Below are 26,786 nucleotides of genomic sequence, written 5' to 3'. Positions count from 1 at the left end.
AATTTTTAAAGGCTCTTTCAAGATATTAATTTTTAAATAAAAAATATTTTATTATTTTTGTTTTATATGTATGAGTATATTGCTTGTATGTAGGTAGTGCAATGCCTGCAGAGGTCAGAGAGGGTGTTGGATCCCCCGGAACTGGCATTACAGTCAGTTGTTAGCCATTATATGGATGCTGGGAATGGAACTTGGGTCCTCTGCAGGAGCAGTCAGCGCTCTTAACCGCTGAACCATCTCTCCAACCCCATTATTTTGATTTTTAAGATAAAGTTTAAGTTGTTGAGACCAGCCTCAAACTCACTCTGTAGCCCAGGATAGCCTTAAACTTGAAACCCTCCTGCCTCTCAGGTTTGGACTAACAGGCATGTGCCACCACACCTGGTTTAAATATTTAAGGCTTGATTTATTTTTCTGCAGTTCTGGGGATGGAACTCAGGGTTCAGACATGCCAGGGGCTTCCTTCAAACACACCCAGGACCCACAAGGACAGGCATGCATACAAAGACACACATGTGTGCATATGGGAACATGTGGGCAGTCCCAGCACCTGTAATTTTAAAGAAAGCAATTACTGAGCCCAATGAGATGGCTCAGCTGGCAAAGGTGCCTGCCACCAAGCCTGACAACCTGAGTTCAATCCCCGGGACCCACATGGTAGAAAGACACTCCCACAAGTTGTCCTCTGACCTCCACATCTGTGCCCTTACACATACATACACAAAATGAATAAATAAATGTAATGCAAAGATAAAAACATAAGAATAAAGCTGCTATAAATTACATAGGGTTTAAAAGCAAACAAAAAAGGCATTACCATAATTAGTACTTTCTTCCACATGGAAGATGATTTCAATTGCAATTCCCTCCATGCAAAGCCACCAACTGTTCCCCCTCCGTCCCCAAGGATTTTCCCCAGAGTTCCCTAAGTACCAGCTGCACAACTTCTCCTGTCTAAGGAGCCCAGGCCTATATCTGTCAAGGTCCTGCTGCACTTCCCACCTGCCTCGCTTGGCTGCCCGAGACAGGTCAGCGTGCCTGTCATACAGCTGGCTGCAGACAGTCCTCACAACAACTGAGCAAACACACCGGTCTGGTGGGTGGCCGAGGTCGGCTTTAAAGCTACTGTTTAATGGTTCAACCGTGAGGTCTGGGCTGTGGTGGAGGCATGGCCCAGCAGCTCCAGTGGGAAAACAGACATTAACTCAGATTCCGGCGCCATGGCTCTCAGGACAGGGACAGGTGCCAATGAGGGCCGAGGGAGTAGTGCACCAGACAGGCAAAGCCCATGTGGGAGAGTCCCCTCCTGCAGAGCTGATCTCTGTCTCACACCCCCAAGACTGTATAAACAGTGGCTCTGACAAGCTCTGGGGCAGGTGGGCCCAGCATGCAAGGGTCAACCAAATGATGGAGACAGCAGAGAGTGTATGGGTACTGCTGGCCATACCAGGCCCTGATCCTGATGCCCTTCTGTGGTGCAGTCCCCCCGATCATCTTCTGGGGGGAGCATGCTGCACACAGGCCCCAGGAAAATGCAATCGAGAGAGAATCACTTGATCTAGAATCTAGACCTGCACTGGGTTGCAGCCTCACAGGGGTGGGCATGGCCTGCCAGGGTACACCTGCGGATCCTGTGGCCCACACCTTCTCAGCAAGATCAAGGCTTCCGGATACACACCCCAGCTCATCCTTGGACTATCCAGGTCTGTCTGCAGGACTTCTTGTGACCAAAGTTTCCCTGTCCTAGCTGACTGCTCCATCGAAGCCCCCAGTCCTTGCTGACCTCCATTGATAGCCTCCCATCCTGTTGACACCTGTCAATTGCCCCCATACTCTCTGACCTCCCCCTTTGCCAACCCTCTCCCCCCTTTGCTTATCTTCCTTATCATTTGTCCCTGTCCTGATTGACCCTCCCATCAACACTGGGCAGCCAGAGGTCGCTGTGATCATGTGAGCCCTGTGATCTTGTCCCTCTCCCTCTGCCCACTACAGTTCATACCTCACTGCCCTCCAGGATCTGACTGCCCTCCATCCATGCCCAATCATCAGAAAGTTTCAGAAGGTTCTAGAACCTGCTCTAAAAGGGTCTCCATCAACCATGGGTGACCTTCCATCTACTCATTGTGGCTCTTGAGGATCTTCCCAAAGGGGCCAAGCCATAGCTGACCTTGCCCCACCATCTGCTACTAGGCTAACTGTGGGGGTACCCCTCTCCCCACCAGCCAGGGTGCCTGAACCCTGAAGTTACCTTGTCCAAGTGTCAGGTACTGGATGGCTGGTATCCACCTCTACAGCTGAGACATCCCCTCTGATAATTTTTTTGGGGGGGGGGATCTTTTTGAGACAGGTCTTCCTGTAGCCCCAGCTGGCCTGGAACTCACTATGTGTGTAGACCACCAGGCTGGCCTTGAACTCACAGAGATTGCCTACCTCTGCCTCCCCAAGTGCTGGGATTAAAGGCATGCAATACCACACCTGGCCTTGAGACATCCCCTGAGTCAGCACCCAGCCCTGCTCTCATCCCAGGAGAACCAGGACAAAAGCTGGTTCTCAGGAGGCAGCTGGATAGAACAGGTGCAGGAGGTCAGGGTTCTGACCCAGCAGGAACAATTCCCCTTACACTGAGTCCTGAATGTATCAGGCGCCTAGAAGGTTCAGCTGCCTGCCTCTATCATAGCCTCATTTTCTCTTCCAGTTAGGGTTGATGGGGCTGAAACTCCTCCATAGGCTGCTGCTGCACATGCCAAGAATCACTAGATGCTGAGGGAGGATCAGTTTTCTCCAGGGCCGACCTCCCTGATAGATTACCTAATTCCAGTGGTCGGCACTATACACATATACACACAAGCACCACTAAATGTGCTCAGTGCAGTGTGTGTGTGTGTGTGTGTGTGTGTGTGTGTGTGTGTGTATGTAACATGAATGGAGCCCTCTGCAGCTCTGGCTGCATATTGAGGATCCAGCAGCCACTGCCATGCCTAGGTCTCAGGTTCCCCACAATGGTCTGTGTCCCCTTAGCTGCTCCAGTCTGCATCCCAGTATGCTATGTGCATGTGCATGATTGTAAATACTGTGTGCAAGTGTGGGTACTGTGTGAGTGTGTGAGCATGCTATGTGTGGAAGTGTGATTGTACTAGCTGTGAGAAATTGTGTGATGCTGTGTGCATGAATATGTGTGGTGTGCATGCACAAGTATGAATGCTGTGTATGATTGTGTGTACTGTGTGAACAAGTATGTATGAGTGCACATGTGATTGTGTGTGCTGAGTGCATGTGTGTGTATGTATGAGTATGTGCTGTGTGCAAGCTGTTGTGTGCCTGAGTATGCATGAACATGTGCTGTGGGCATGTGATTGTGCTGTGCATGAATGAGTGTGTGTGCATAAATGTGCAGACATGTATGTTCTCTGTGTGGAGGACTATGTGCTATGTGAATGGGTGTGCTTATATAAGTGTGCTGTGCACGTGAGGGTGCTGACAAGTGTGTGCCTGAGCATGTGTGCTGGATATGTTCACTGCAGGTGAGTCTGTGCTGTGTGTGCACGGTGGGTATGCATGCTATGTGTGTGCTGTGTATGTACTGTATGTGCTATGTGCTATGTGTGTACAGTGTGTGAGTGCTGGACATGTTTTCTGCATATGAGTCTGTGCCATGCATGTATGGTGGATTGTGTGCTGTGTGTGTTGTGTGTGAGTGGACATCTACTTGCTCACTGGGCTCTTGCCATGTTACTCAGGCTTGTCTTAAACTCCTGGGCTCAAGCAATCCTCTGGCCTCAGCCTCCCGAGCAGCTGAAATAGATGCACATCTCAGAGATGTGCAGCCACCACACCCGGGGAGATTAGTGCCACTAGACCATCCTTGTAGATATGCTTAAGATGTAAATTTCAGGCAGATCTCTGTGAGTTCAAGGCCAGTGAGTTCCAGAACAGCTGGGGCTACAGGGAGACCCTGTCTCAAAAAGACCGAAAAAAACAAAACAAAAAAAAAAACAGTGCCACTAGAGTCCCAACTATATGTGACCAATCCCATGCCACCCTACCAGGGTCTTGCACACACCCTCAGGGTCCTGCCCTTGGCTCCTCCACATCTCTTGTTGGCAGAACTCCAGCCCATCATGCTGCTAGGCAGTCCCTCAGCTCCTGCTGTCTCTGCCCTGGCTGGGTCCAGTCCAGCATCTCAGGGTGCAGAGGACACACACTGTTGATGGAAGTCACACCCCAGTCAGAGTCCTTGCTGAGTCCCAGACAGAGCAATAGGGCTGTGGGAGAACAAAGGCCAAGTGAATGGGAGGGAGGTCAAGGTTGGAGCCCAGCAGAGATGCCTAGGCAGGCCCACTGTTCACCCCTGCACTGTGCCCCTGTGTTAGCCCCTGTGTAGCTTCTCAAGATGAGCCCAGCCCAGCCAATTCCCAGTGCCCCAGGGCCTGCAGGGAGGGCAGTGGAGGGGTGGAAGTGCTGGGTGGGCGTGAGATGCAGTGGTTCAAGGGTCTGCAGGCAGTTCCAGTTTTCCCAGCAAAACATCCATCCTCATGGCAACAGGCGCCTCTGTGGAGTTGGGCATCTCAGCTGGGTAATCCTGGCCTGGAAGTCAGCAGATACATTCCACATCTGTCTGTCTGGTAATGCATGTGTGGAGGGGGCAAGGATAGTGGGAAGTTGTATCCCAGCATCTACAGTCGGGGCCTGGGCTTCAGGGGCTGTGGGTCTCTGGGGAGTCAGAGGAACAGGGGAGATGGTGCTTCCAATATTCGTTTGGGGAGGTGTGTTGCATATCGCTTTTTCTCTTCTTCTTTGAGACAGGGTCTCATGTAGCCAAGCTGCTCTCAGGCGGACTGGCTATGTAGCCAAGAATGACCTTGAACTTCTAAGCCTCCTGCCTGTGTTTCTCAAGTGCTGGGATTACAGGCATGTGCCATCACACCCAGTTTATGTGGTGCTAGGGATGGAACCCAGGGCCTCATACATGCTAGGCAGGCACTCCACCAGCTGAGCCACATTCCCAGACTTTTTCTTTTTATTATTATTTTGAGACAGAGTCTGGCTCTTAGCGTACAGCCTGCTACTGAGGCTCTGAGTCCTGCAAGAACTCACTGAAGCCAAAAGATAGAGTGGAGATTCTACTGTGTGTTTTGGGGGCGGGGGGTCCATTTGCTCACTGTGAGTCAGCATGGTGTGCCCATGTCAGCTGCAGTGAAAGTTCCCTGCTTCCTACTAGCCACTGTGCCTAGGATCCAGTCACTAGGAGAGGGTGGCCAACTGCTGTGCCCAGCATGGAGCCTTGGAGCACAAGGCCCTGGGGGGATTTCTCCCACACGGGGCTAGCAGGAACAAATAGCCTTGCTGACACAAAATGACTGATTAACTTTCAATGAGAAAGGAGACAGGTTTACAGCCGTGTCCCTCTTGGTGGGCTTGTTCTTGGGAGCTTCGCTGGCCCACTGAATGGGATCTGAGCAGCAGGCATTCATGGGCACCAAGTGTACCAGACATGGTAAACCCCTGAGAAGGGGAGCCCATCACAGTGACTCTGACCAACAAGCTGGAAAACACCTGTGAATAGGGCTACCTAGTGCCAGACAGGCAGGGAGGGGGTGGTCCGTGTCCCTGAGCAGAAGCCCTCGCCCTGGAATCAACACCCAGAGAGGAGCAGGGAGCCCTGCTTAGCTCTGAGGAGTTCCCTCCAGTACAGGAAAAGAGGCAGGTCCACCAAGAGGGGTGACTCCCAGCCACACTGCTGCCGTTACACACAGTGTACAATATGCACAGTGCAGGTACTCAGTACAAGCCTCCAACTACGCGTGCTTCCATAGTCTGGTGTGTCCACATGATCATCAACCACCAGAGCAAGTGAGCTTTCAGCATCTTTGCCAACAGGCTCTGCCCACTCCTCTGCCAGCCCCTCTCCATGTGGCCAGGTGGCCAGAGCTCTGGCACACCTGGTACCTTGTGTTTCTGTGTATCCTGTTTATAAGACAACTTTTCTGCCTCCGCTTTCTCTACCTGGAAAACTTCTACTTGAACCTCAACAGCCCAGTCCCCTGCCTGCCCTCCTCCCCATCCTCCAAAGGCTTCTTCTCAAACCTGGGGCAATTCCCCGCCTTTCTGTCTGACTTGCTGGACCCCCTGTTCAATCGATTGTCCATGGGCAACCCAGCATGATATCACCATAACTAAGCATCACACACTTGATGGCTATCTCAAACCCAGAATAAAATAGCCTAAAAGGCCCTGGCTGGAGTTTCAACTGCCTGAGCGGGACATCTCCTGCAGCTCATTTCCCTACCTAGCTCCACCCCAGGCCACAGCCCCATGGGCCCCACTCCCCAGGTCCAGTTCACACCCATATCCCAGAGCTTTTCTGGGCCTCCAGGTATACAGTGCCCTTCCCAGAATTCAATTCCACTTTCCTCATGTCCTTCCACAATGTCTGGCTCCCTTAGAATCCCACTCAGTGGGGTTTGCCTGGTGCTTTCTGCGCCTTGTAGCCCAGGCAGCTAAGAAATATCTGAGGTTCGCAGCCCTGTGCCAAAGATGGTGCACACGAACCAACAGAGTCACATTAAAAGCTACCCAAAGAGCTGCGAGGACAGAGGTGGCAGTGAGTTACCGCAGACAGCAACTTCAAGGTATAAATGCATGCTCCAGGAACCACAGTGCCTGGTATATAGGGCCAGCACAGGTCCAGGGTCCAGTGATCCTTAGCAGAGCAGAGGTGCCCTCAGGGGTGCCTGGACTGGGGTGGGTCTGGTCCTCTTCCTGCACCCCAGCATGGAGGCGGGCATTCTGATGGAAGGGCTGCATTCCTGCCTGGGGGTGGCTGGGAAATGTGTTGTTTTGCAGTTGCTTCAACATTGTGGACATTCATAAAATTAATTTGCTAAGCAAGGAGATAAATCCAGTCCAACATTCCCATGGCAACGCCTTCCTGGCCGCCCAATTTCAGTCTTGGGATTTTATGGGGAGCCAGCACTCCAGGTTCAGCTGCTTCCCTGGCAGCTCAGGAGCCTGGAGAGGCAGGCATGGCAGCTCAAATTGAGGAATGCACAGAGGAGGCACGAGCCACTGAGAACCCAGGTCTCCCACCCAACCTCTGTCCAATTCCTCCTCCTGTTTTGTTTTGTTTTGTTTTCCTGGAGAGCAGTGGGAAGGGGATGGGGCTGGGATCCAGATGAAGTCACCTGTGCCTTGGGGACCTGGCAGGCCTGGCCCAGGCCCCTGTGTACTTCTACCAGGAGGCCAGCCAAAGTTTGTGTTTGGCAGTACACACAGGACAGCTCCAGGAAAGGACTTCATCCCCACCTCAAGGGCTCCTGGCCTAGGGTGGCCCACCACAGAATGCACTGAGAGGAACAGGGAAGGGGGATGGCACACTGGGGAGCCAGCTCATGGGGGCCACACCTCTCCACTGGTGGTGCTGCCTTTGTGTCCCAGGCTGTAGGAAGAATGCCCTACTCCCACCCTATCTGCTCAGTGTTTTCCAGTAGCTCTGAGGATCAGGTGTCTGGGGGGGCTGGTGGCTTCCCCACCCAGCTCAGGGCAGCTGGTGTGAACACAGCACTGGAAAACAGGCAACTTGGCATGGGAGGGCACCACCCTGCAGAGACCCCCAGGGAGGACATAAGCTGGGCATCCTGCTGACCACTCTGCCCCTCCCAAGTGTGATAATGAGGTTCCTGGGGCAGGGCAGCAGTGCCAATCCCTAGTGGATGTTCCCAAACATGGTGTGAAAATCAGCTCCAGAAACAATCGTATCTTGTCAGCATAGCAGAGAGCCAGGCTCACACACCCTGCAGCACCCAGAATCCTAAGACTCAGGGACAGGGGGAGACCCCTTGGCTGAGAATGGGGACGGAAGGAAGCAAGACACAGATGCTGCATCCAGTTTCCTAGGGATAACGGAGTCCTTGAGCTGCCAAGACAGAGTCACAAAACAACTCCAGAAAATCCACACCAAGTAAACACAACTGTAGCTCAAGGCAGGATGTGAGACAGCATGCAGCGGGCCCAGCAATGCAAAACAGGAGACTTCAAGTGCGCCTTGAGAACGACAGAACGGAAGACGCTCAGACATGGCCGCTAGGCGCCTGCCCTCATTCCAGAGGGAGCCAGACTAGTCCTCAATGCACACATGGCTTATGGCTTAGATATGGCCACAGCCGGCCTTGCTGCACAGCTCCCTACTGGCATTTCAGATCTGAGTGTCTGATTCCCCATGGACCTGGGGTCTGGAGGTGACTTACCAGATTCAGCTGATCATAGAGGAAGAAGGGGGAAAAAAATCTGTGTTACCAAGGAGACCACTTCAAACACATTTTACAAGGTTGTGAAAGCTATGCCTACCCCTGGGGTTGGGTTACTACCAGCAGCCCAAATGATGCCCTGTTCATTTGACTGAGTTCCAACCTCTCCCTCTCCCCCAGGCAATGAAGGTACAAGTCACTCTGGGAAGCAGCAACTTCCATCACTGTGGCCCTTCTTGGAAATGTTTCTGCACCTGGGGCATCCAAGACTCCTGGAAAGGCTGGTCCAGTCCTGTCCCATTGCCTCCAATCCCACTCAGGAAGCTGAGGTAGGAGGATTGCCTCAAGTTCAAGGCCAGCCTGGACTATAGAGTGAGACTATGATTCAAAAAGCCAAACACAGGCCTAGGAGACAGTTCCGTGGGTAAAGTGCTTGTGACATGTTCTCCATTGCTGTGACAAAACACGCTGACCAATACCAACTTAGGGAGGAAAGGGTTTATTCCACTTACATCTCCTGAGTCACAGTTCATCACTGAGGGAGCCCAAGGTAGGAACTCAGAGCCGGAACCTAGAGGCAGGAGCTAGAGCACAGGCCATGGAGGATCACTGCTTGCTGGCTTGCTCTCCTGGCCCATGCTCAGCTTGCTTTCTTATACAGTACAGAATGACCTGCCCAGGGGTGGCACCACCCACAGTTGGCTGGGCCCTCCCACATCACTCAATAGTCAAGAAAATGCCTCACAGGCCAGTCCAATGGAGGCAATTCCCCAATTGAGGCTCCCTCCACCAGGTGTGTCAAGTTCACAACAAGCAGGAAGAACCGAGTTTGGATCCCTAGCAGAAATGTTTTAAAGTTTGTTGTAGTGGCATGTGACTTTAATCCCAGCACTCAGGAGGCAGAGGCAGGAGGATCTCTGGAAGATCAAGGCCAGCCTGGTCTATATAGTGAGTTCCAGGCCAGCTGGGGCTACAGGAAGACCCTGTCTCAAAACAAAAAAATTACAGTGGATGGCTCCTAAAGAATAACCTCCAACCTCCATGCCTTCACACCCATGTGAATACGTGTGTACACAAACATGTGAACACACATACTCAGAAACACGCAGGAAAGTCACAAGCTTAGATGTGGAGTTCAGGTATGAGGAGTCCTGTGTACTTGTGGTGCATGCTGGTCATGTGCAGGTAGAGCCCAGGGAGGCAGGAGTGGAGCTAGGAGAGCCTCCCTACCCTACTTGTACAGACAACAGACCTAGATCCTGGCCTGTCCAAGACAACTGCTGGCCCCTGCCACACACACTTGTGCTGTTTCCATGCGGGGCCTTAGCCCACAGGGAATAAGATCTCACTTTGTCTTGAAAGCTAAGCAGGGTCAGGCCTGGGTGGTACTTGGATGGGAGACTGTGGTGAACAATGGAGCCAGAGTTCTTCTTCACACAAACCATTGGTGCTGAGGCTATAAACTCAGAACCCTGCAGGCACTGGCAGAGACCCCACTTAAGTGGGTAGAGTCGGTGTCAACCAGGGAGCACCCTCCAAGGGGCACCTGTCACTCAGCTCAGCTGGTTGTGGCCAAAGATTTCTTTCTTCCTTTTGTTGTTGTTTTTTGTTTTCTTTCTGACACAGGGTCACTCTATGTAGCCCAGGCTGGACTGGAACCCACAATCCTCCTGCCTTGGTCTCCCAAGTACTGGGGTTACAGGTGTGCACCACCACACCCAGCAAAACGTGACCGCTCAACCAGATGTTGGGCCTCTACAGACACCCAGTACAGCACAAGAGCACATTCATGACCACATACAGATGAACTTACAGGAGACAAACTTACAGAAATATGGGGGGTGGGGCAGGAGGTAGGTTGGTAGTGCAGCAGATGCTGGAGGCGCTACACAGCTCCCAAGGGGACATCATCATGCACCATCCTGTCCTCTGAACCTGAGAGCTGTGTTCTGCTGGATCATGTGTCAGATGGGTGGCCCTGAGATAACCACACAGGCCCCAGGTTCCCTTCCACTATGGCAGGATAAGGCTGAGGCCCGAGGGAGTACTCTAGAAAGAAAGGCCTGAGAAGACCCGTGTGGCCCTGACACTCTCATCCCCTGGGGCAGTGACAGAGCACTGGACTCAGGCTGTACACGGGCCTGAGCCTTGGGAATTGGGGTGCCTGGAGCACGGACGTGAGCTCATTCTAGCCTTGACCAGAACAGTCATTTGCTCTGCTTGTAGATGTCTTTTCTCCTTTCTTTAAAATTTTATTAATGCACTTATTAATGTGTGCACACATTCACATGCACATCAGTTCTCTCCTTCCAGTACATGGGTCCTGAGGATCAAACTCAGGTCGTCAGGCTTGGCAGCAAGTGCCTTTACTCACTAGGCCATCTCCCTAGCCCCCTTCTCAGTTTTTCCTTTTTTTGGGGGGGGGTCTTTTTGAGACAAGGTCTCCCTGTAGCTCCAGCTGGCCTGGAACTGAACTCTCTATGTAGACCAGGCTGGTCTTGAACTCAGAGATCTGCCTGCCTCTGCGTCTGCCTCCCGAGTCCCAGGACTAAAGGCTTGAGCCACCATGCCCAGCCCTTCTCTCTTCTTTTTAAAGCAGCATTGAATAAGGGCTAGGAAGGCAGATGGGAAATGGTTCCCAGTATGGCATGGCCCCCTAAGGCCCTCCTCAAAGCCTTTGGTGACTAGAGGTGGAGACAATCCCATTCATATAAACCTGTATGTGCTTAGCCTGTAGTCCTTTGCAGGTCAAGGAGTTTGGGGTTCCCACACCTGCATCCGTGAGCTACCCAGAGATTCGTAGGCCCCTGTTAATACTGCCCTGGTGCCTCATCCAGGGAAGAAACAGGTTCCCGGTGCCCCTGACATCCCTGTATTACTTTTCTCTTCACTGTGACAAAATACTGGACAGAAGCAACTTAAGGAAGGAATATTTATCCTGGCGCACGGTTTCAGTCCATCATGATGGGAAGGTATGGTGGAGTGGTGGGGTCTGTGACAGTGGGAGCCTGTGGCAGCTGCTTGCTACATCTTGGTGGATCAGGGAGCCAAGGGAGGGCTCAAGGGACCAGAAGCATATATTACCCCCAGTGACCCATTTCTGACAACTAGACCACAGTCCAGAAGGTTCCACAATCTCCCCTAACAGCACCATCACCGGGGGCTGGGTACCAAGAGCTCAAACACACCAGCCGTGGGATACTCCCCATCCAAACCATAACACCGCCAGGGGCTGGGCAGCCACTGTATGCCACGGTCCCCACTCCTTCTCTAGCCTGCAGCCTTCTAGATCTTTCTGGAGGAAGGTCACTTTGCAAAGGGCCTGTGGGTGGGGAGAAAGAGCTTAGGCAGGCAGGGCTGGAGAGTTCCCAAGACAGAAATCTGAAATGAAGTCTCTGGGGAAATTGAGCCCCACATATGCCCAACTGTACCTGCCCAACTTTACCACCCATGTGTGTTCTGTGCAAAAGATCCACACAGATCTCCAGATCCTGACTCCACCCATCCTTCCCCTTCTCTGTCTCTCTCCCTCCTTCCCTTTTTATCCCTCCCTCCCTTCTCTCTCTCATTCTCTCTCTCCTCCTTCTCTCTCTCATTCTCTCTCTCTCCTCCTTCTCCTCCTCTTCTTTTTTTTCTGTTCTTTTTGATACAAGGTCTCCTGTGGCCCATGGTGGCCTCAACACTGTAATTGAAGATGACCTTGAACTCCTGATCTTTCTGCCTCCACCTCCCAAGGGCTGGGTTCACAGGCATGCACCCCCATATCCAGATGCTTTGGCTCTTAAAGGTCCCCAAAGATCCATGTGTTGAAGCCTGGACCCCCAGTTGATGGTGCTGATAGGGGTGGAGAAAACTTCAGGACATGGAATGTAGAGAGAAGAAATCAGATCATAGGAAAAATGCCCTTGAAGGTGGTACCAGGGCCCCAGTCCTTCTCTCCTTCTCTCTCATGCTTCCTGTCCACCATAAAGTGAACAGCTCTGCTTCTGTCCCACCATGAACTCCTGTCACACAGCTCAGCCTCACCACAGCCCAAAGGGGATGGAGCTGAGAGACCAAGGACTGAAACCTCTGAGGCTGAGCCACAATCTTTCCTTCTTTTATGCTGTTTATCTCAGGCATTTTATCACAGCAACAGAAAACTGACTAATGCACAGAGAGAGATAGTGTACCTGAAATACACTTTCCCCACTGGCAACATTGCACACATAGCACACAAAGACAGAGCTTTGACACGGACCCATCTACCCATGTTATTCCATCTTCCCATTACGTGTGTGTGTGTGTGTGTGTGTGTGTGTGTGTGTGTGTGTGTGATGCCGTCACACCAGCCACCATTTTTAAGGAGAGACCCTTTTGATCTCAGCAGCAGAGATGCAGTGGCAGGGGGAAACTGTCACTTCACTGCCCCGCGTGGACATTTGTGAGGGGGAGGATGTGGAGATTGGGAGAGTGAGACAGAGGCACTGGATGAAGGCAGCTGAGGGTCCTCAGAGGGTCTGCCAGCAAGGCACCACCCACAGCCCCAGGCACTGCAGTCCCCAGGGACTTACCTCAGTGATGATGTAGAAATCGTCTCCTGGCTCCCCCTGAACAACGATTTTCTCTCCGTCTTCAAACTGCACAGGCTCCAAGGCATCAGCCACAGTCAGGCGTTCCCACTTCTCCAGGGACTCTGCCAGAGGAGGACAAGGGGTCACAGGCTGCACCTCACCACCAGGGGAGTCCTGAGCTGCCCCTCTCCTCAGATCCATCTTCAGAAAGCCTGTCTCAGATCCCTGATGATGCACTGTGTCTGACAGGTGACAGATAACACACAGCAGCAGAAACCACAATACACCAAAAGGCCAGCTGAGGACCTTCCCACTCTGGGGCATGGTGGCACAGGCCTGTCACCTGAGCTGTTGGGAGGCTGAGATAGGATTACATTCAAGGCAGGCCTGCCATACAGAGTTAGGTTCAAGAGCAGTCTGAGAAACTTAGTAAGACCCTATCTCAAAATAAAACATAAAAAATGTGAAGAAGACATGGGTACACTCACATACATGCAGGCAAAACACGCATACACATAAAATAAAAATAATAAATAAAACTTTTTTAAATGTGAAGATGAAACTCAGTGGTAGAGCATTTTCTTAGAACCCCCAGTGAGGGGCTAGCAGCGTGGCTCAGTGGTACAGTGCCTACCCACCACGTGCCAGACCCTGGGCTCCATATCCAGCACAAAAAAAAATAATAATAAGGCAAGATAACATTTGGCTCCTATTTCATCTTTTCAGGAAGACACAGTTTGAAAACACTCATCAATGACCCGACAGTGTAAACAGCAAGCACTGAACATTGAGCCTACATTAACTTAGAGGGAAAATGCTTTCTCTACAAAAGAATAAGGCTGAGTATATTTTGCAAATAATGGAATCACAGCCAAGTTCCACAGCTACTGAACACATTAGGACAATACAGTAAAGCCAGCAGGATGCCCAGCAGCCTCACCCTCAGCAGGGCAAGGACTAGGAGCTGAGTTGATGTCTCCATTCGTGTGTGTGTGTGTGTGTGTGTGTGTGTGAGAGAGAGAGAGAGAGAGAGAGAGAGAGAGAGAGATGTGCTTGCAGGTGTGGGGGTCTGTGTGTATGTGGAGGCCTGCTGTTGATGTGGGGAGTCATCCCCCGACCACCTTATTCACTGAGATAGGGTCTCTCAATCAAACCCAGAGTTCATACATATGGCTAGTTTCACTAGCTAGCTTGCTCTGGGATCCCGTTTCCACCTTTGAAAGCAGGAATTATAGGCAGGCTGCCACTGCACCCATTGGGCATTTATCTGGATTCTGAGAATTCAAACGCTGGTCTTCATACTCCGATCCTCAGTTGTTATACTGAGCCATCTTTCCAGTCCCTTGTTTGTCTGTTTTTGAGACGGGGTCTCACTGTATCTTCCAGGCTGGCCCTGAGTTCACTGTGTGAGGTTGGTTTTAATTGCCAACTAGAATCAACAATTAACAATCTAGAATCACCCTGGGAAGAGAGTCTCAATGAGGGACTGTCTACTTCAGGGGGCCTGTGGTATCTCTGTGGGGGACTGTCTTGGCTGCCTTAATGGATGAAGGCAGATGTGCCCACTGTGGGCAGCACCATTCCTTGCTTGAGGTCCTGGGCTGTATTAGAGGAAGTGAGCTGAGCTCTGAGTCTGCCTGCATCCATTCTCTTTCTACTCATCTACTCATGGCTGTGGATGTGATAGGACCAGCTGTCTGTAGCTCCTGACACTTTACTCCCCCCCCCCCCCAAGGATGGACTGTAACCTGGAATTGAGCTAAAACAAACCCTTTTTGCCTAAGTTGCTTTTTTTCAGGGTATTTTATCATGGCAACAGAAATGAACCTTGTGTAGCTCAGGCTGGCCTCACAGCAGTCCCCCTGCCCCCGCCTCCTGGATACTGGGGTTATAGATGTGAACTCCCATGTCTAGCATTTATGTGATATCTGGGAGAGCCACACCTGCCACTATTTTAGACCAAAATGCTTATTTCCAGTGTTGAGTCTATCTTTAAAAGCTTGTAAACACAGGCCTCTGCAGCCTGTTCACACCTTCCTTTCCCTGACCCTGTCCGTCCCCAACTCTCAGACAGGAAGAAAAAAAATAATAATGTGAGATTTTTATATGATAAAATCATGGTCACCTGTTTAACTGACTTTTTTTCAGCAAAACAAAAAAAAAAATCCTTTTTGGCCTATGCTCAGACGCTACATATGTAGGCCAGCTGCTAAAAATAAAGATTTAAAAGGCATTCATTTTAGAACTAGGTTAGCAAGGAGATTTCTCTCCCCTGAATCCCCAGCCCATGCCTCACACTGAAAAGAGCCACATTTCCCATACACTCCAGGTCACAGAGAACCCTGCTGTGCAGCGGGGGCTGCGAGGACCCAGCCATGGCCCTGGGTCCACTTTGATTTTCTCTTCAATTCTCTTTCCTTTTTCCTTTCCTGCCCCTCTCCTCCTCCTCCTCCTCCTCCTCTTCCTCCTCCTCTCTTCCTCCTCTCTCATCTCCTCTTCCTCCTTTCCCTCTGCCTTTCCCTTCCTTTCTTTCTCCTCTTTCTTCTTCCTCCCCCCCATTTTTTTTGGGGGGGGTGGGTTTTTTTTTTTTTTTTTTATTGAGACAGAGTCTCTCTATGTAGCCAACACTAGCCTGGAATTTTTTTTTTTTTTTTAGGAGACAGGGTCTCCCTGTAGCGCCAGCTGGCCTGGGACTCACTATGCAGACCAGGCTGGCCTTGAACTCACAGAAATCCGCCTGCCTCTGCTGCCCAAGTTTTATGCTCCTCCTGCCTCAGCCCCCAAGTGCTGGGTTATGGAATTGCACTACCACGTGTGGTTTGCTACAGGCTTTCTTTAAAAATCTGACTGGCTGGGGCTGGAGAGTTGGCTCAGCAGTCAAGAGCACAGACTGCTCTTGCAGAGAACCCGGGATCAATTCCCAGCACCCATATGGCGGCTACGAACCATCCTTAACTCCAGTTCCAGGAGAATCTGAAGCCCTCTTCTGACTGCATGACACGGGTGCACTCACATACATGCAGGCAATACACTCATACACATAAAATAATAAAATATTTTTTTAAAAATCTGGTTGGCTGGGCATACCGGCTCAGGACTATAACCTCAGCACTTGGAAGATGGAGGCAGTAGGATCAGAAGTTCAGCGGCAGCCTTCTCTACTTAAGGGAGTTGGAGGCCAGCTTGAGCTACGTGAAACCACGCCTCAACAAGACAAAAACAGCAACAGAAAGTGAACTGGACAGAAGCTGCCAAGTCATTCAGAACTGAGGTTATTCCATGTAGGCCAGAGGAGCAATTCACAGCATCCACTGCAGAATGAAGTTGTGTTTGAGCAAAAATACAAACTGAGTCAGGAGGAAATCGATGCAAAATGGGACCGGACTACAGATACGGAACACTGAATGCAATAAGAGGCTGCAGTTAGGGTGTTTGCCTACAGGCTGGGGGTGTGGGTCAGTGGTAGAGCACCTGTCTATAATCCCCAAGTGAGGGGCTGGGGGCATGGCATGGTTCAGCAGTAAAACACCTGTCTATAATTCCCCAATAAGGGGCTAGGGGCGTGGTTCAGAGATAGAGCACCTGCTTAGAATCCCCCAGTGAGGGGCTGAGGGGTGTGGCTCCGTGGTAGAGCACCTGCCTAGAATCCCCCAGTGAGGGGCTGGGGTGTGGCTCAGTGGTAGAGCATCTGACTGGAAATCCTAGTCCCTGAGTTGCATTTCTAGCAACACACACACACACACACACACACACACACACACACACACACTGTTTATTTCCACATTTTTAAGTGTAAGGTTTTTCCCTATGACATTTAAAATGTGCTATATTGGAAAGCAAGACTTGTAATAATTTTATTTCCCAACACCATACATCTTAGGTGAAAACTGTAAGAAATAACTGTAAGGGAGACAGCGAGTATTTGGCCCCAGAGTTTTAAATGGAACAACACATTTCAGAGCATCTGAACCATGCACATGCAGGCACAGGCAGAGGCAGGGAGGGACTGGCAGCAGCCCTCCACAGCCCCCAGGGAGGGACAGGGATATCACTGGAGAGCCATGTTCAGGGTGAGCCAGAAGGGACCAGGGAAGGTGCTTAGCACAGCTCACCAGCTACTTGAAGGCAGAGCTTTCAGCTCAGAATCGGTGGAGCAGGGATGGCAGCATCAAAGACAGACAGACATGGGGAGGGTGGGGATGCTGACAGGATGACAGTCATGCCTGCCAGTGGTACAGTGTGGACATGCACATGTACGAAGGTGCACTGTGAAAGTGCACATGTGTGAATGTGCCCTTCGAATGCATGTGCACATGTGTGAGTGTGCACCACCAATGTGAATTCATATGTGTGAATTGGTGTCACGAATATATGTGTATGTGCATGAATGTGGGTATACTACATGTGGCGTGAGCATGTGTGGCCATATGTGAGGGCACACCATGAGCATGTGTGTGTGTGTGCATATATGAATGTGTACCAAATTTATGTACATGCATAAGAATGTGTGCCGTGAGTGTATGCATGTGTGAATGTATGTCATGAATGTTTTCCCATGTATATAAACATGACATAAATGTATGCATGTATATGATATGGACACACATATTAATGTGTTCCATGGTTGTATGTACATGCATATGAATGTGAGCCACAACTGGGTATACATGAAAATGAATCCACACATATGAACATCTGTGCATGAATGTTTATGTTCACATGTATGTGTGCAAATGTGTGTACCATGTGTATATATGACCACACATCACTCCATGAGCCACACACGTGCATGTGTTCATGTGTGAGCATGCATGCCCTAAGCCTGCACAACACCAGGCAGACATGAACTGCTAGTCACAGAGAAGAGGAGGTGAGGGCTGGGTACAGGTGCTCACAGGAGACCGCAGCTGCGCCAGCAGCAGAGCACTGACCTAGGATGGACACCTTGCTGAGAAACTCCTCATACATCTTCCGTTTCCTCAGTGTGCTGCCCTGTGGAGAGTGAACAGTCAGTGGGCCTCCAGCCTGGGTCTGGGTCTTCCAAGGTTTTCAACACCGCCCCCCAGTCTCTTCAGAGCAAGTTCTTTTAATCATCTTAAGTCCCAATGCCCTATGGTGGTCACACTCCTGTCTGTGTGAGCCACCAATGTCTCCTCCTCCCAGCCCCCAACTCTGTGGCTTCTGAAGCAGCTTCCAGCACCTTCTGTAGGGAACCAGTGGTGCCCACCTCCTGGGGTCCAACCACTTGCAAGCCACCCCAAACTGAATGGAACCACCAGGTTTGAAATCTCCAAATCTGGATTATAGGAGACACAGTGACTCCTGGCCTGCTCCCTCCTGGATTCAGAGGAAGAGCAGAGTGGGCCACTGTAGGACCCTTTGGATCAGATGATCTCAACCCTGAAGAGTTCCAGGCCACAGCCACCAGCTAAGCTGTTTCCTTAAGACCTACAAACTGTCTTAACATATACTACACTGTTGCCATTGGACACTTTGGTTAGGGGATGCTTGTTACTCAGTAACAGCTGACTAATATACCCAGCTAACTATAATCCTAACAGAAGACATGTTGTGCTCTTTATTTTTAAATATGTGTGCCTACAGAGGTCAGAAGCATTGGATCCCTCTGGAGCTGAATTTACAGACAGTTGTGAGCCCCCTGATGTGGGTGCTGGGAATTGAACTTGGGTCCTTGGCAAGAGCAGTAAACACTTGTAACCACTAAGTCATCTCTCTAGCCCAGCCCACTTGTTTTGTTTTTGAGAGACAGCCTCTCTCTATGTAGCCCAGGCTGGTCTCTAACCTGCATCTTCCTGCCTCAGCATTTTGAACAGGTTTACAAGTCCACTACGCCCAGCCCTTATGAAGTCTTTTTGGAGGCTTCCAGACAGGATATTAGGACACCCAGCCAGCTAACATCCCTCTCAACTGCTTCAGGTGTCTGTTGCAGTGCTGAGGGAAGCTCATGAATGATGGCAGAGATGTCCCTGAGGATCCTGCCCTGCTTCCCACTGCAGCATTGGGGACCCTCTTATACATACCATATTCAATAACCAATACTGCTGCCCTTCCACTACTTATAAAATGGTACATCAAAAATGTTGGGGAAGGAGAGATGGGTCAGACATGGGAGATAACACTGACACACAGAGCCCACTAACACCTGAGGATCTCCCTGAAGCATGTCTTTAGAGGGATGTGTCCCAGAGCATCTGCCTTGTCTCCTGCATCGACAACCTTGACTGTTCTATATGGGTGGCATTTATGAGTGCCCCACATGGGGCTGGACATTGAGCTCTGGGCATGTTGGCACAATTTGCAGCAGCCCCAAGGGGTAGGAGAAGTGGAAAGTGGAGTGTAGTCAAGGCTCAGCTCAAGCGCAGACCTGCCTCCCCTCTCTCCACATCACCTACGACAGATATAAACACAGTTCTGTGGCTCTGAACTCTGGAGGCAAGTTCAGCTGAGTGTAAAGGATGTTTGTGTCTTCCGCATGCAGCATGTGGCTCCATCATATGAGAAAACAGGGGTTCTAGCAGGAGGCCCCTCCACATAGTGTGCAGCCCATGGAGTCAAACTCAGAGTTGAGAGACCCAGGGGCAGTGCAGTCCTGCCATTCGTGCCCTCCTGTGGGCCCTGGAGACCCTGCAAGGGGCATGGGAGAAGGTCAGGGAAGGGAGATGAGTCTTCTGAGGAAGGAAGAGGGGCTATCAGGAGAAGGGTTGGACTACAGGCAAGTGACAATAAATGCCTGTCCCTGAGAGCCCTGGTAAAAGCATGACGGAGGTGGGATGTGGAGGAACTGCTCGCTCAGAGTAGCTTCCCTGAGGCCAGATCACGGGCTTCTCCCTAGCTGCTAGCGAGGTCAGCCTTTCTTGCCCATCCCAGGACACTCAGCACTTCCAGCTCACCTCCTGAGCTCTCAACATCCAGAGCTTCCCAGGAAAAGCCCTGTGAACTTGGCAGGAGCTGTCAACTTGGCAGGAGCTAGAGTCACCTAGAAGACACACCTCCGGCCATGTCTATAAGGGAGTTTTAAGCTCAGTTAACTGAGCCGGGAAGACCCACCCTGAATGTGGTGACACTATCCCTGGGCTGGGGTCCTGGACTGAACAAGCAAGCTGAGCAGCAGCATCCATCTCTCTGCTTCCTGACTGTGGATGCCATGTGACCAGCTGCCTCTCACTCCTGCCGCCATGCCTTCCCACCATGATGGACTGCATCTTCAAACTGTGAGCCAGATAACCCTTCCTTCCTTAAATTTTTTTTGGCAGATACTTTTGTCACAGCAACAAGAAAAGTAGCCGATACAAGTCCCAACAGGGCTTGGGACTCATGCACAGCCCAGGGCACCAGACAAACCTCATTAAGTTGTCCCCAGCCATCTGGAGCACAGTAGTAAGATGGTGGCTCTGCTAGCAAGTGCCTGAACAAGCTCATTTCCATGACAACAAGAGAACACTACTGGAAACCCAGTGTTCAGGCTCTGGCGAGAAAGAACCCATTGGTGCAGGTCGAGACAATTATGGTGGTGGCAACCTCCTTAGTGACCTGGCTCAAACGATTTTATCCCTACCAACCCTAGAAAAGGCCTCTTGAAAATTTACAGTCCCCACTGACAGGCCAGCAATTAAGCCCTGTGAATGGAATGCAGGTGGGTTATGACGTGGGATGCTAACACTGGCACAGCAGGCAGGATCACGCTGAGGGCACAGTGGGGCCTGGGGAAGTGGCCAGGAAGGATTGCTTCCTACTGGATGGAGGGAGGCAAGGAGGCCAGGCAGGGCCTGTCTGCTTGTAGGAACAAGACCCCAACCAGATAACACTGAGCAAGCATCTGGGAAGCTGGTGACCTGGGGGACCCCCAGCTTGGCAGGCATTATGGCATACTGGATGGCAACCCAAGGTAGCTTCCAATGAGGTTCAGCCCCAGAGTCCTCCTGCAGAGCCTGGCCCAGTCTTCTCCCCTGGGACAGGGCCTTGATCTGCCTGCATCCCCCTGGATCCTCCACAAGCCCTGTGGATGGTCAGTGTAAACTGTCAACCTGAATCTAGAATCCCCTGGAATGGGGAGGGGGTCTCAATGAGGGATGGTCTAGCTTAGGCTGGCCCGTGGATGTGTCTGGTTGGGTTAATTGAGTTGGGAAGACCCACCATGAATGTGGGAGGTACCATTAAGAGTCCTGGACTGAATCAAAAGGAGAAAGATACGATATGACCAGCTGTCTCTAGCTCCTACCTCTGTGATGCCCCAAAGTGATGGGATTGCACCCTGAAATTGTGAGCTAAAACAAAGCCTTTCTCCCCTAAATTGCTTGTGCCTGGGTATTTTATCACAGCAACCTCAGTAAAAGGTTTCATACAAGTGACCTTAAGAGAAGAAAAGACCACGTGCTCACCACTTGCAGTCCCCAGGTCCTTGCCCCCTCCCCCAAGAGCATAGGATGCCTGAGTTTGCAAGGAACCAGCAGAGGAGCCCTGAGTGGGAAGGACAGGAAGAGTGCTCATGGTGAACACACAGAACTGTCACAGGACCCACCTTGCTCTCAGGGTGTCACAGGCAGGGCACTGAGATCTGGGATCTAACCTGTTCTCTCCCACCACACACAGTACTGAGAACCAAACACCATCTATAGCACACTCTGCAGTCCCGTGGGCTCAGAACATTAGAGCAGGAGATCCGAGTTCAGCCTCCAGCAGACTCTCTTTCACTTGGGCAACCCATGCTGCCCAGGACAACTGGGACAGCCCAGGGTGACTGAAGCATCCCAGGACAGGGAGTTCTGAGCTTGGCAGAAGCTTCTCCATAACTGGAGCTCCCTCTATCCCCAGCCCCGCCCCATGAACACTGGTTCCATAGAAGCTTCTCAACCATTTTACACGCACGAAGTTTTCCACTGCCCAAGAGCCTTAGTGGGGTAGGGGGAGGAATCCTTGCCTACTCCCCTCTGTGAGATACTACAGGACTTTAAGCCCATCTTAGAAACCCTACAAAAGCTGAGGGTACATCGAGGTTGCAGATGCTGTGCCAAAGAGTGGAGGATGCCCAGACCCTGTGGTGATGGCTTTAAGAATCACTCAAGACATGGGGCCTTCGGAAGTTTCCTGGGTCAGTGGGCACTGGGAACAATGGGAGGGGGGTGCATATCTTCTTGGGACATAGGCTCCCAGGGCCTTAGTTCACCCTAGTCAGGGGCTTCAGGAAAGCCCAGTCTGGCTACTACCACACAATTGTAATTTAATTTATGTATGTGGTGTTTTTGTTTTGTTTCGCTTTGTTTTTGAGACAGGGTTCCATGTAGCCCAGGCTGGCCTCAAAGTTGCTACGTCACTAAGGATGGCCAAGAACTCCTGATTCTTCCACCTCACCCTCCTGAATTCTGGGATTACAGGTGTGTGCAACTATACCTGGTTTATGCAGTGCTGGGGATGGAACCCAGAGCTTCCTACATGCTAAACAAGCTCTCTACCCACTGAACCACACCCCTAGCTCCTCTACCAGAGAATCTGACACTCAACTAGCTGCCGGCACAAGGTCTCTGATAAGGTGCAGGTAAACAGAAAACCCAAGGCTAAAATGAAAGAAAAGTCCAAGAGCTCTGGGTTCCCATTCAACTCCAGCTCTGCCCAGTGCTGTACTCTGTTTATTCCTCTGTTTGACCCTTAGGAACCTTCCAGGTCAGTTGTCACAGGATCCTAACAACCTGAACATTGATTCTAAGCTGACCTTCTGGGATGTGGCCAGCTCCCTAGAGACATCAGTGGCCCCTCATCTTCCATGCCCCCCACAGCTCAGTTAGGAGCACTCTGCCCAATGGGGGATGGGTGCTGGCAGACAGAGACACCACTGAATGCCCCACCGGAGTTCTGCCTGGCTCTGGAGCCCAGATGCGCTATTCTTAGTGTCTGGGGATCTGAAATTAACTCAAAGGAAGTGCCAGCTCCTTCTGCACTTTGAGAACTTCCCTGAATGTGAAGTTCTAACCACAAAGTCCCTCAGCCAACACAGGGTGGACCACACTGGGGAGGGATGGGAGAGACGTCAGCTTGGCACCTTATGCAACCCCAGGAGCCAGGTGCACCCAGAGGGAACCTCTGCATCCTCGTGGAAGGAAGGAGGAGGCCCTCAGTGCCCTCCCACTGGGACCAGCAGGTCCTTGTAGATGGGGAACATGCTGGAGACAAAGGGCTACAGTGTTGCACTGTCTGTGCTGGATTTTTGTGCCCATAGAGGTTCAGGAGCCCTGACACGTTGAGTGCTCACTTAATGGGGTTCGCTGAGTGAAGGGCCTAGGGGCAGCTACCTCCAAGGCTGCTCTGGCCCCTCTGCCCTACAGACGAACTGGCACTGCATCAAGACAGGAGAGGACATGGCAAAGGAATGTGCCCTCTGTGCTCAGGGCCCAGTCAGGAGCTATTTGGGGGGAACATTCTGTAAGACTTTGCCCAATGGCTTCTCTTTGTTTTCACCAGGATACCCAATCTAGCACAAAAGAAACTGGGGTCCAAGTTGGCCCCAGGCCCCACAGTGGCTCTCTCCAGTGCTCTATGTTAGAGGCAAGGCTTTGGAGGAAGCTGTGGGTCCTCGGGTTGGAACCCTCCTGATTCCTTGGGGCAAAACTTGTATTCCTGTCCCACAGTGGGCCCTTTACTGGTCCCCATGTTCTGAGCAGCTCCCAACTTAGGGCCTATAACTTTCCTTAGTGGCTTTTTAGCCTCTGCCCTAAGAAGGACCCTGGGTCTCAGAGTTGCCTCATGGTCCAAAATGGTGGCTGGAGATACAGCCATTACAACCACATTCTAGAATATCTGGAAGGGAAGGGTGGGGAAGGCAGTGGGGACATCCCTGACCATCTTGCCATCTTCTAAGGAACTTCCCAAATCCCTTCTAGTACTTTTCACTGGAGTCACAGGCTGTGTCTACCAGGGAGGCCCAGCTCAACCTTGGACCTGAGTTCCTGGTGGGTGTCAGACTCCACTAGGATGGCCCACCCTTGAAAGAGCCTCCTGGGCAGGGTTCCACTCACCATGAGGATGCGCCGGTAGCTGTCACGGTCAATGCCCCAGAGCTTAAGGTCCGTCTTCGCCTTCACCGTGGCAGCTCTGGGGGTTCCATAGATGAGGGCCAGCTCCCCGAAGCTGCCCCCCTCGCTGATGTTGGTCACCCACTCCCCATTCACATACACCTTCAGGAAACAGGAGTGAAAGGTCAGCAGGACATGTGAGTCACAGTGGCCGCTTCCTGCATGGGGGTGTCCATAGCTCTCCCCAGGAAAATCAACAGGTGCCACACAGGCCTCCCAACTGCGCCCCCCTTCTTGCACATTCTGCCCTGGAGGTGGCTCTGGGCTGGTATGACCTGTGGAACAGCTGCCCACCTCAGCCTGTTCTGAGCCATAGCTGGGTCACACACAACCACTTAAGGACCAGTCAGGCCCAGAAGGAGGCAAATGGTATATCCCAAAGCCTCCCAAGTAGCTCTCCATTCAATGATCACCTTTTAGAGTCTCTGGGCCTCAGTTTCCCAGTTGCGCCCCAATGAGTCGGCGCTATCATTACAGTACACTGAGCTCTGGGCAGCACTTCCCTCTTGACTTTCCCATTCACAAACTGCCTGAGTGTCCCTCTGACCCCCTTGTGTCACCCCTGTGGGCACACGCTGTCCAGCCCTTTCTCTCTTGGGCCTTTTCCACCAAGGCAAGCACCCAAGCCCCTTGGCCAGAAGCCCACTGGAGCCCCCGGCTGGGCACCATTGCTGAGCTGCCCCAAGAAGGGACCGGGACAAGATTCCTTTTCAGGCCGCGTGGGCAAGGCGTCCTGCACAGAGCACGCACTATGCATGGACCGCGCACGGCCCACACCCAGCGGGGCACAGAATGGGTGGATTGTTCATTCCGAGAGCGATTATGCAGCTCCGTTACTATAAATTGACACAATGTGTGCTTTATCCTTACTTACGGCGTCTCAATGAGCGTACAGAACAGTTCCCATTGCCAAAACGGGTGCGTACCCGGAGAATGGATTGTGATGAATCATGGAAGCGATTCTTATTGAAATCAATGTCTCATTATCCGATAATAACCAAGGCACAGAGATTCCTGTTTGAAAGAACGCCCCGCAGGTGATGGGTAATGCCATGATGAGGTGAGGGGGGCGGGGCGCAGGGCTGGCCAGTCACAAACATGGAGGGGGCAGGGACAACTAGGGATTGCAGAACTCCACCTGGCAAGGTCTGTGCTCTTCCTGCATGGCCCCGCAGGTACCCCAAATCCTAAAGGGAGCCAGGGTGCTGGGAGGGGAGGAGGGAGAACACAGTTTGTCTTTACTCCTCAAATAACTCTCCAGATGGCTGCTTCTTGCATGGGGGTCTCCATAGCTCACCCCGGAAGGTGGAGACAGGTACCATGCAGGGCTCCCAGCCCCCTTCTTACACACTCCTGACCTGGAGGTGGCTTTGGGCTAATACGACTTGTGGGACAGCTGCAGGCTTTATCCCAACAGACACATACCTGTTACCCAAGTACTCTAGAAGCTAAGGCAATGGGACCTCGACTTCCAGAACTAGCCAGGGCTCAGAGCAGATCCCATCTCAAAATGAAAACAAAGCAGAACTGAAGAGATGGCTCAGCGGGTGAGGGCACTTATCACCAAGCCTGATGAGCCGAGCTGCATCCCTGAGACCAACATCCCTAGAAGGAGAGAACCGAGCCTACAAGGTATTCTCTAACCGTACATGCACTGTGACGTGTACCCTTGTCATAAAGTTTTATTAATTTTTATCACACTTTAATTAATTTATTTAATTGTGTTTATGTGTTCTACAGTGTGTAAATGGAAGTCAGAGGACACCTTGCAGAACAACTCACTCCATCATGTGGGCTCCAGGGATTAAACTCAGATTGTCAGATTTAGTGGTAAGCATCCTTACCTGCTGAACCATCTTGTCAGCCACCCCCACACTCTTTTGTTTTGTTTTGTTTTGTTTTGTTTTGTTTTGTTTTGTTTTGTTTTTGAGACAGGGTCTCCCTGTAGCCAACAGCTGGCCTGGAAGTCACAGAAATCCACCTGCCTCCTCCTCCCGAGCGCTGGGATCAAAGGCGTGCACCACCACACCCAGTGATCACACTCAGTTTTTTTAAAGGAAAGAAAACAAACAACACAAAGTCTTGAAAGAATCTGAAAACACCCACCTATGCTAAGGGAGTGTGGAGGGACACGGAGATGGGGTGGGGCGACCTGGGATTTCAGACGTGACTTGACAGACCTCAGACAGTACCCCCAGGACTTCAGTCTCATTTCCATAGAGCAGGGCACAGCCTGGGGAGCACGGAGGGGACTACGTGGACACAGCCTCCCCCCCTCCTCAGAGCTGGCACTGCCACCTTGCCGATGCTTCTGCAAATAGAAACTTGTAGTAATTCCAAACAAGCAGCTCAGTGAGTGTGCACACCCCTGAGAGACCTGCACCCCTCCCCAGACCCTCTCCTCAATGTCACCCTCAGCCACTCCTTCAGTCTCATAGTGTTCATTCATCTACTATGAACGGGCTTGGGGCTGTCATACCCACAGGATGCTACCAGGAACATTTGTGTGTGGGGAGGGTACTGGGAGTTGAATGCAGGACCTTGAGCCCTAGCCCCTCACTAGGGGATTCTAGGCAGGTGCTCTACCACTGAGCCACACCTAGTCCCTCACTGGGGGATTCTAGGCAGGTGTTCTACCACTGAGCCACATCCCAGTCCCTCACTGAGAGATTCTAGGCAGGTGCTCTACCACTGAGCCACACCTAGTCCCTCACTGGGGGATTCTAGGCAGGTGCTCCACCACTGAGCCACACCTAGTCCCTCACTAGGGGATTCTAAGCAGGTGCTCTACCACTGAGCCACACCTAGTCCCTCACTGAGGGATTCTAGGCAGGTGCTCTACCACTGAGCCACACCTAGTCCCTCACTGGGGGATTCTAGGCAGATGCTCCACCACTGAGCCACAT

At 51.6% G+C, this 26,786-nt stretch overlaps 1 protein-coding gene across 1 annotated transcript in view; it reads right to left on the bottom strand.

Moving 5' to 3' along the window:
• Positions 1 to 26,786, bottom strand: part of Prkar1b (protein kinase cAMP-dependent type I regulatory subunit beta) — a 141,321-nt gene that overhangs the window by 12,604 nt on the left and 101,931 nt on the right. The window contains exons 7-9 of the mRNA XM_008851448.2: positions 23,824 to 23,982; positions 17,728 to 17,788; positions 12,797 to 12,918 (exon numbers count right to left, since the gene is read on the bottom strand). Of these exons, the coding sequence (XP_008849670.1) occupies positions 12,797 to 12,918; positions 17,728 to 17,788; positions 23,824 to 23,982 (342 nt within the window). The remainder of the gene's footprint in view (positions 1 to 12,796; positions 12,919 to 17,727; positions 17,789 to 23,823; positions 23,983 to 26,786) is intronic.

Source organism: Nannospalax galili, unplaced genomic scaffold (genome assembly GCF_000622305.1).
Source record: "Nannospalax galili isolate Female #2095 unplaced genomic scaffold, S.galili_v1.0 scaffold664, whole genome shotgun sequence".
Lineage (NCBI taxonomy): Eukaryota > Metazoa > Chordata > Mammalia > Rodentia > Spalacidae > Nannospalax > Nannospalax galili.
This window is presented reverse-complemented; position numbering and strand designations above follow the sequence as displayed.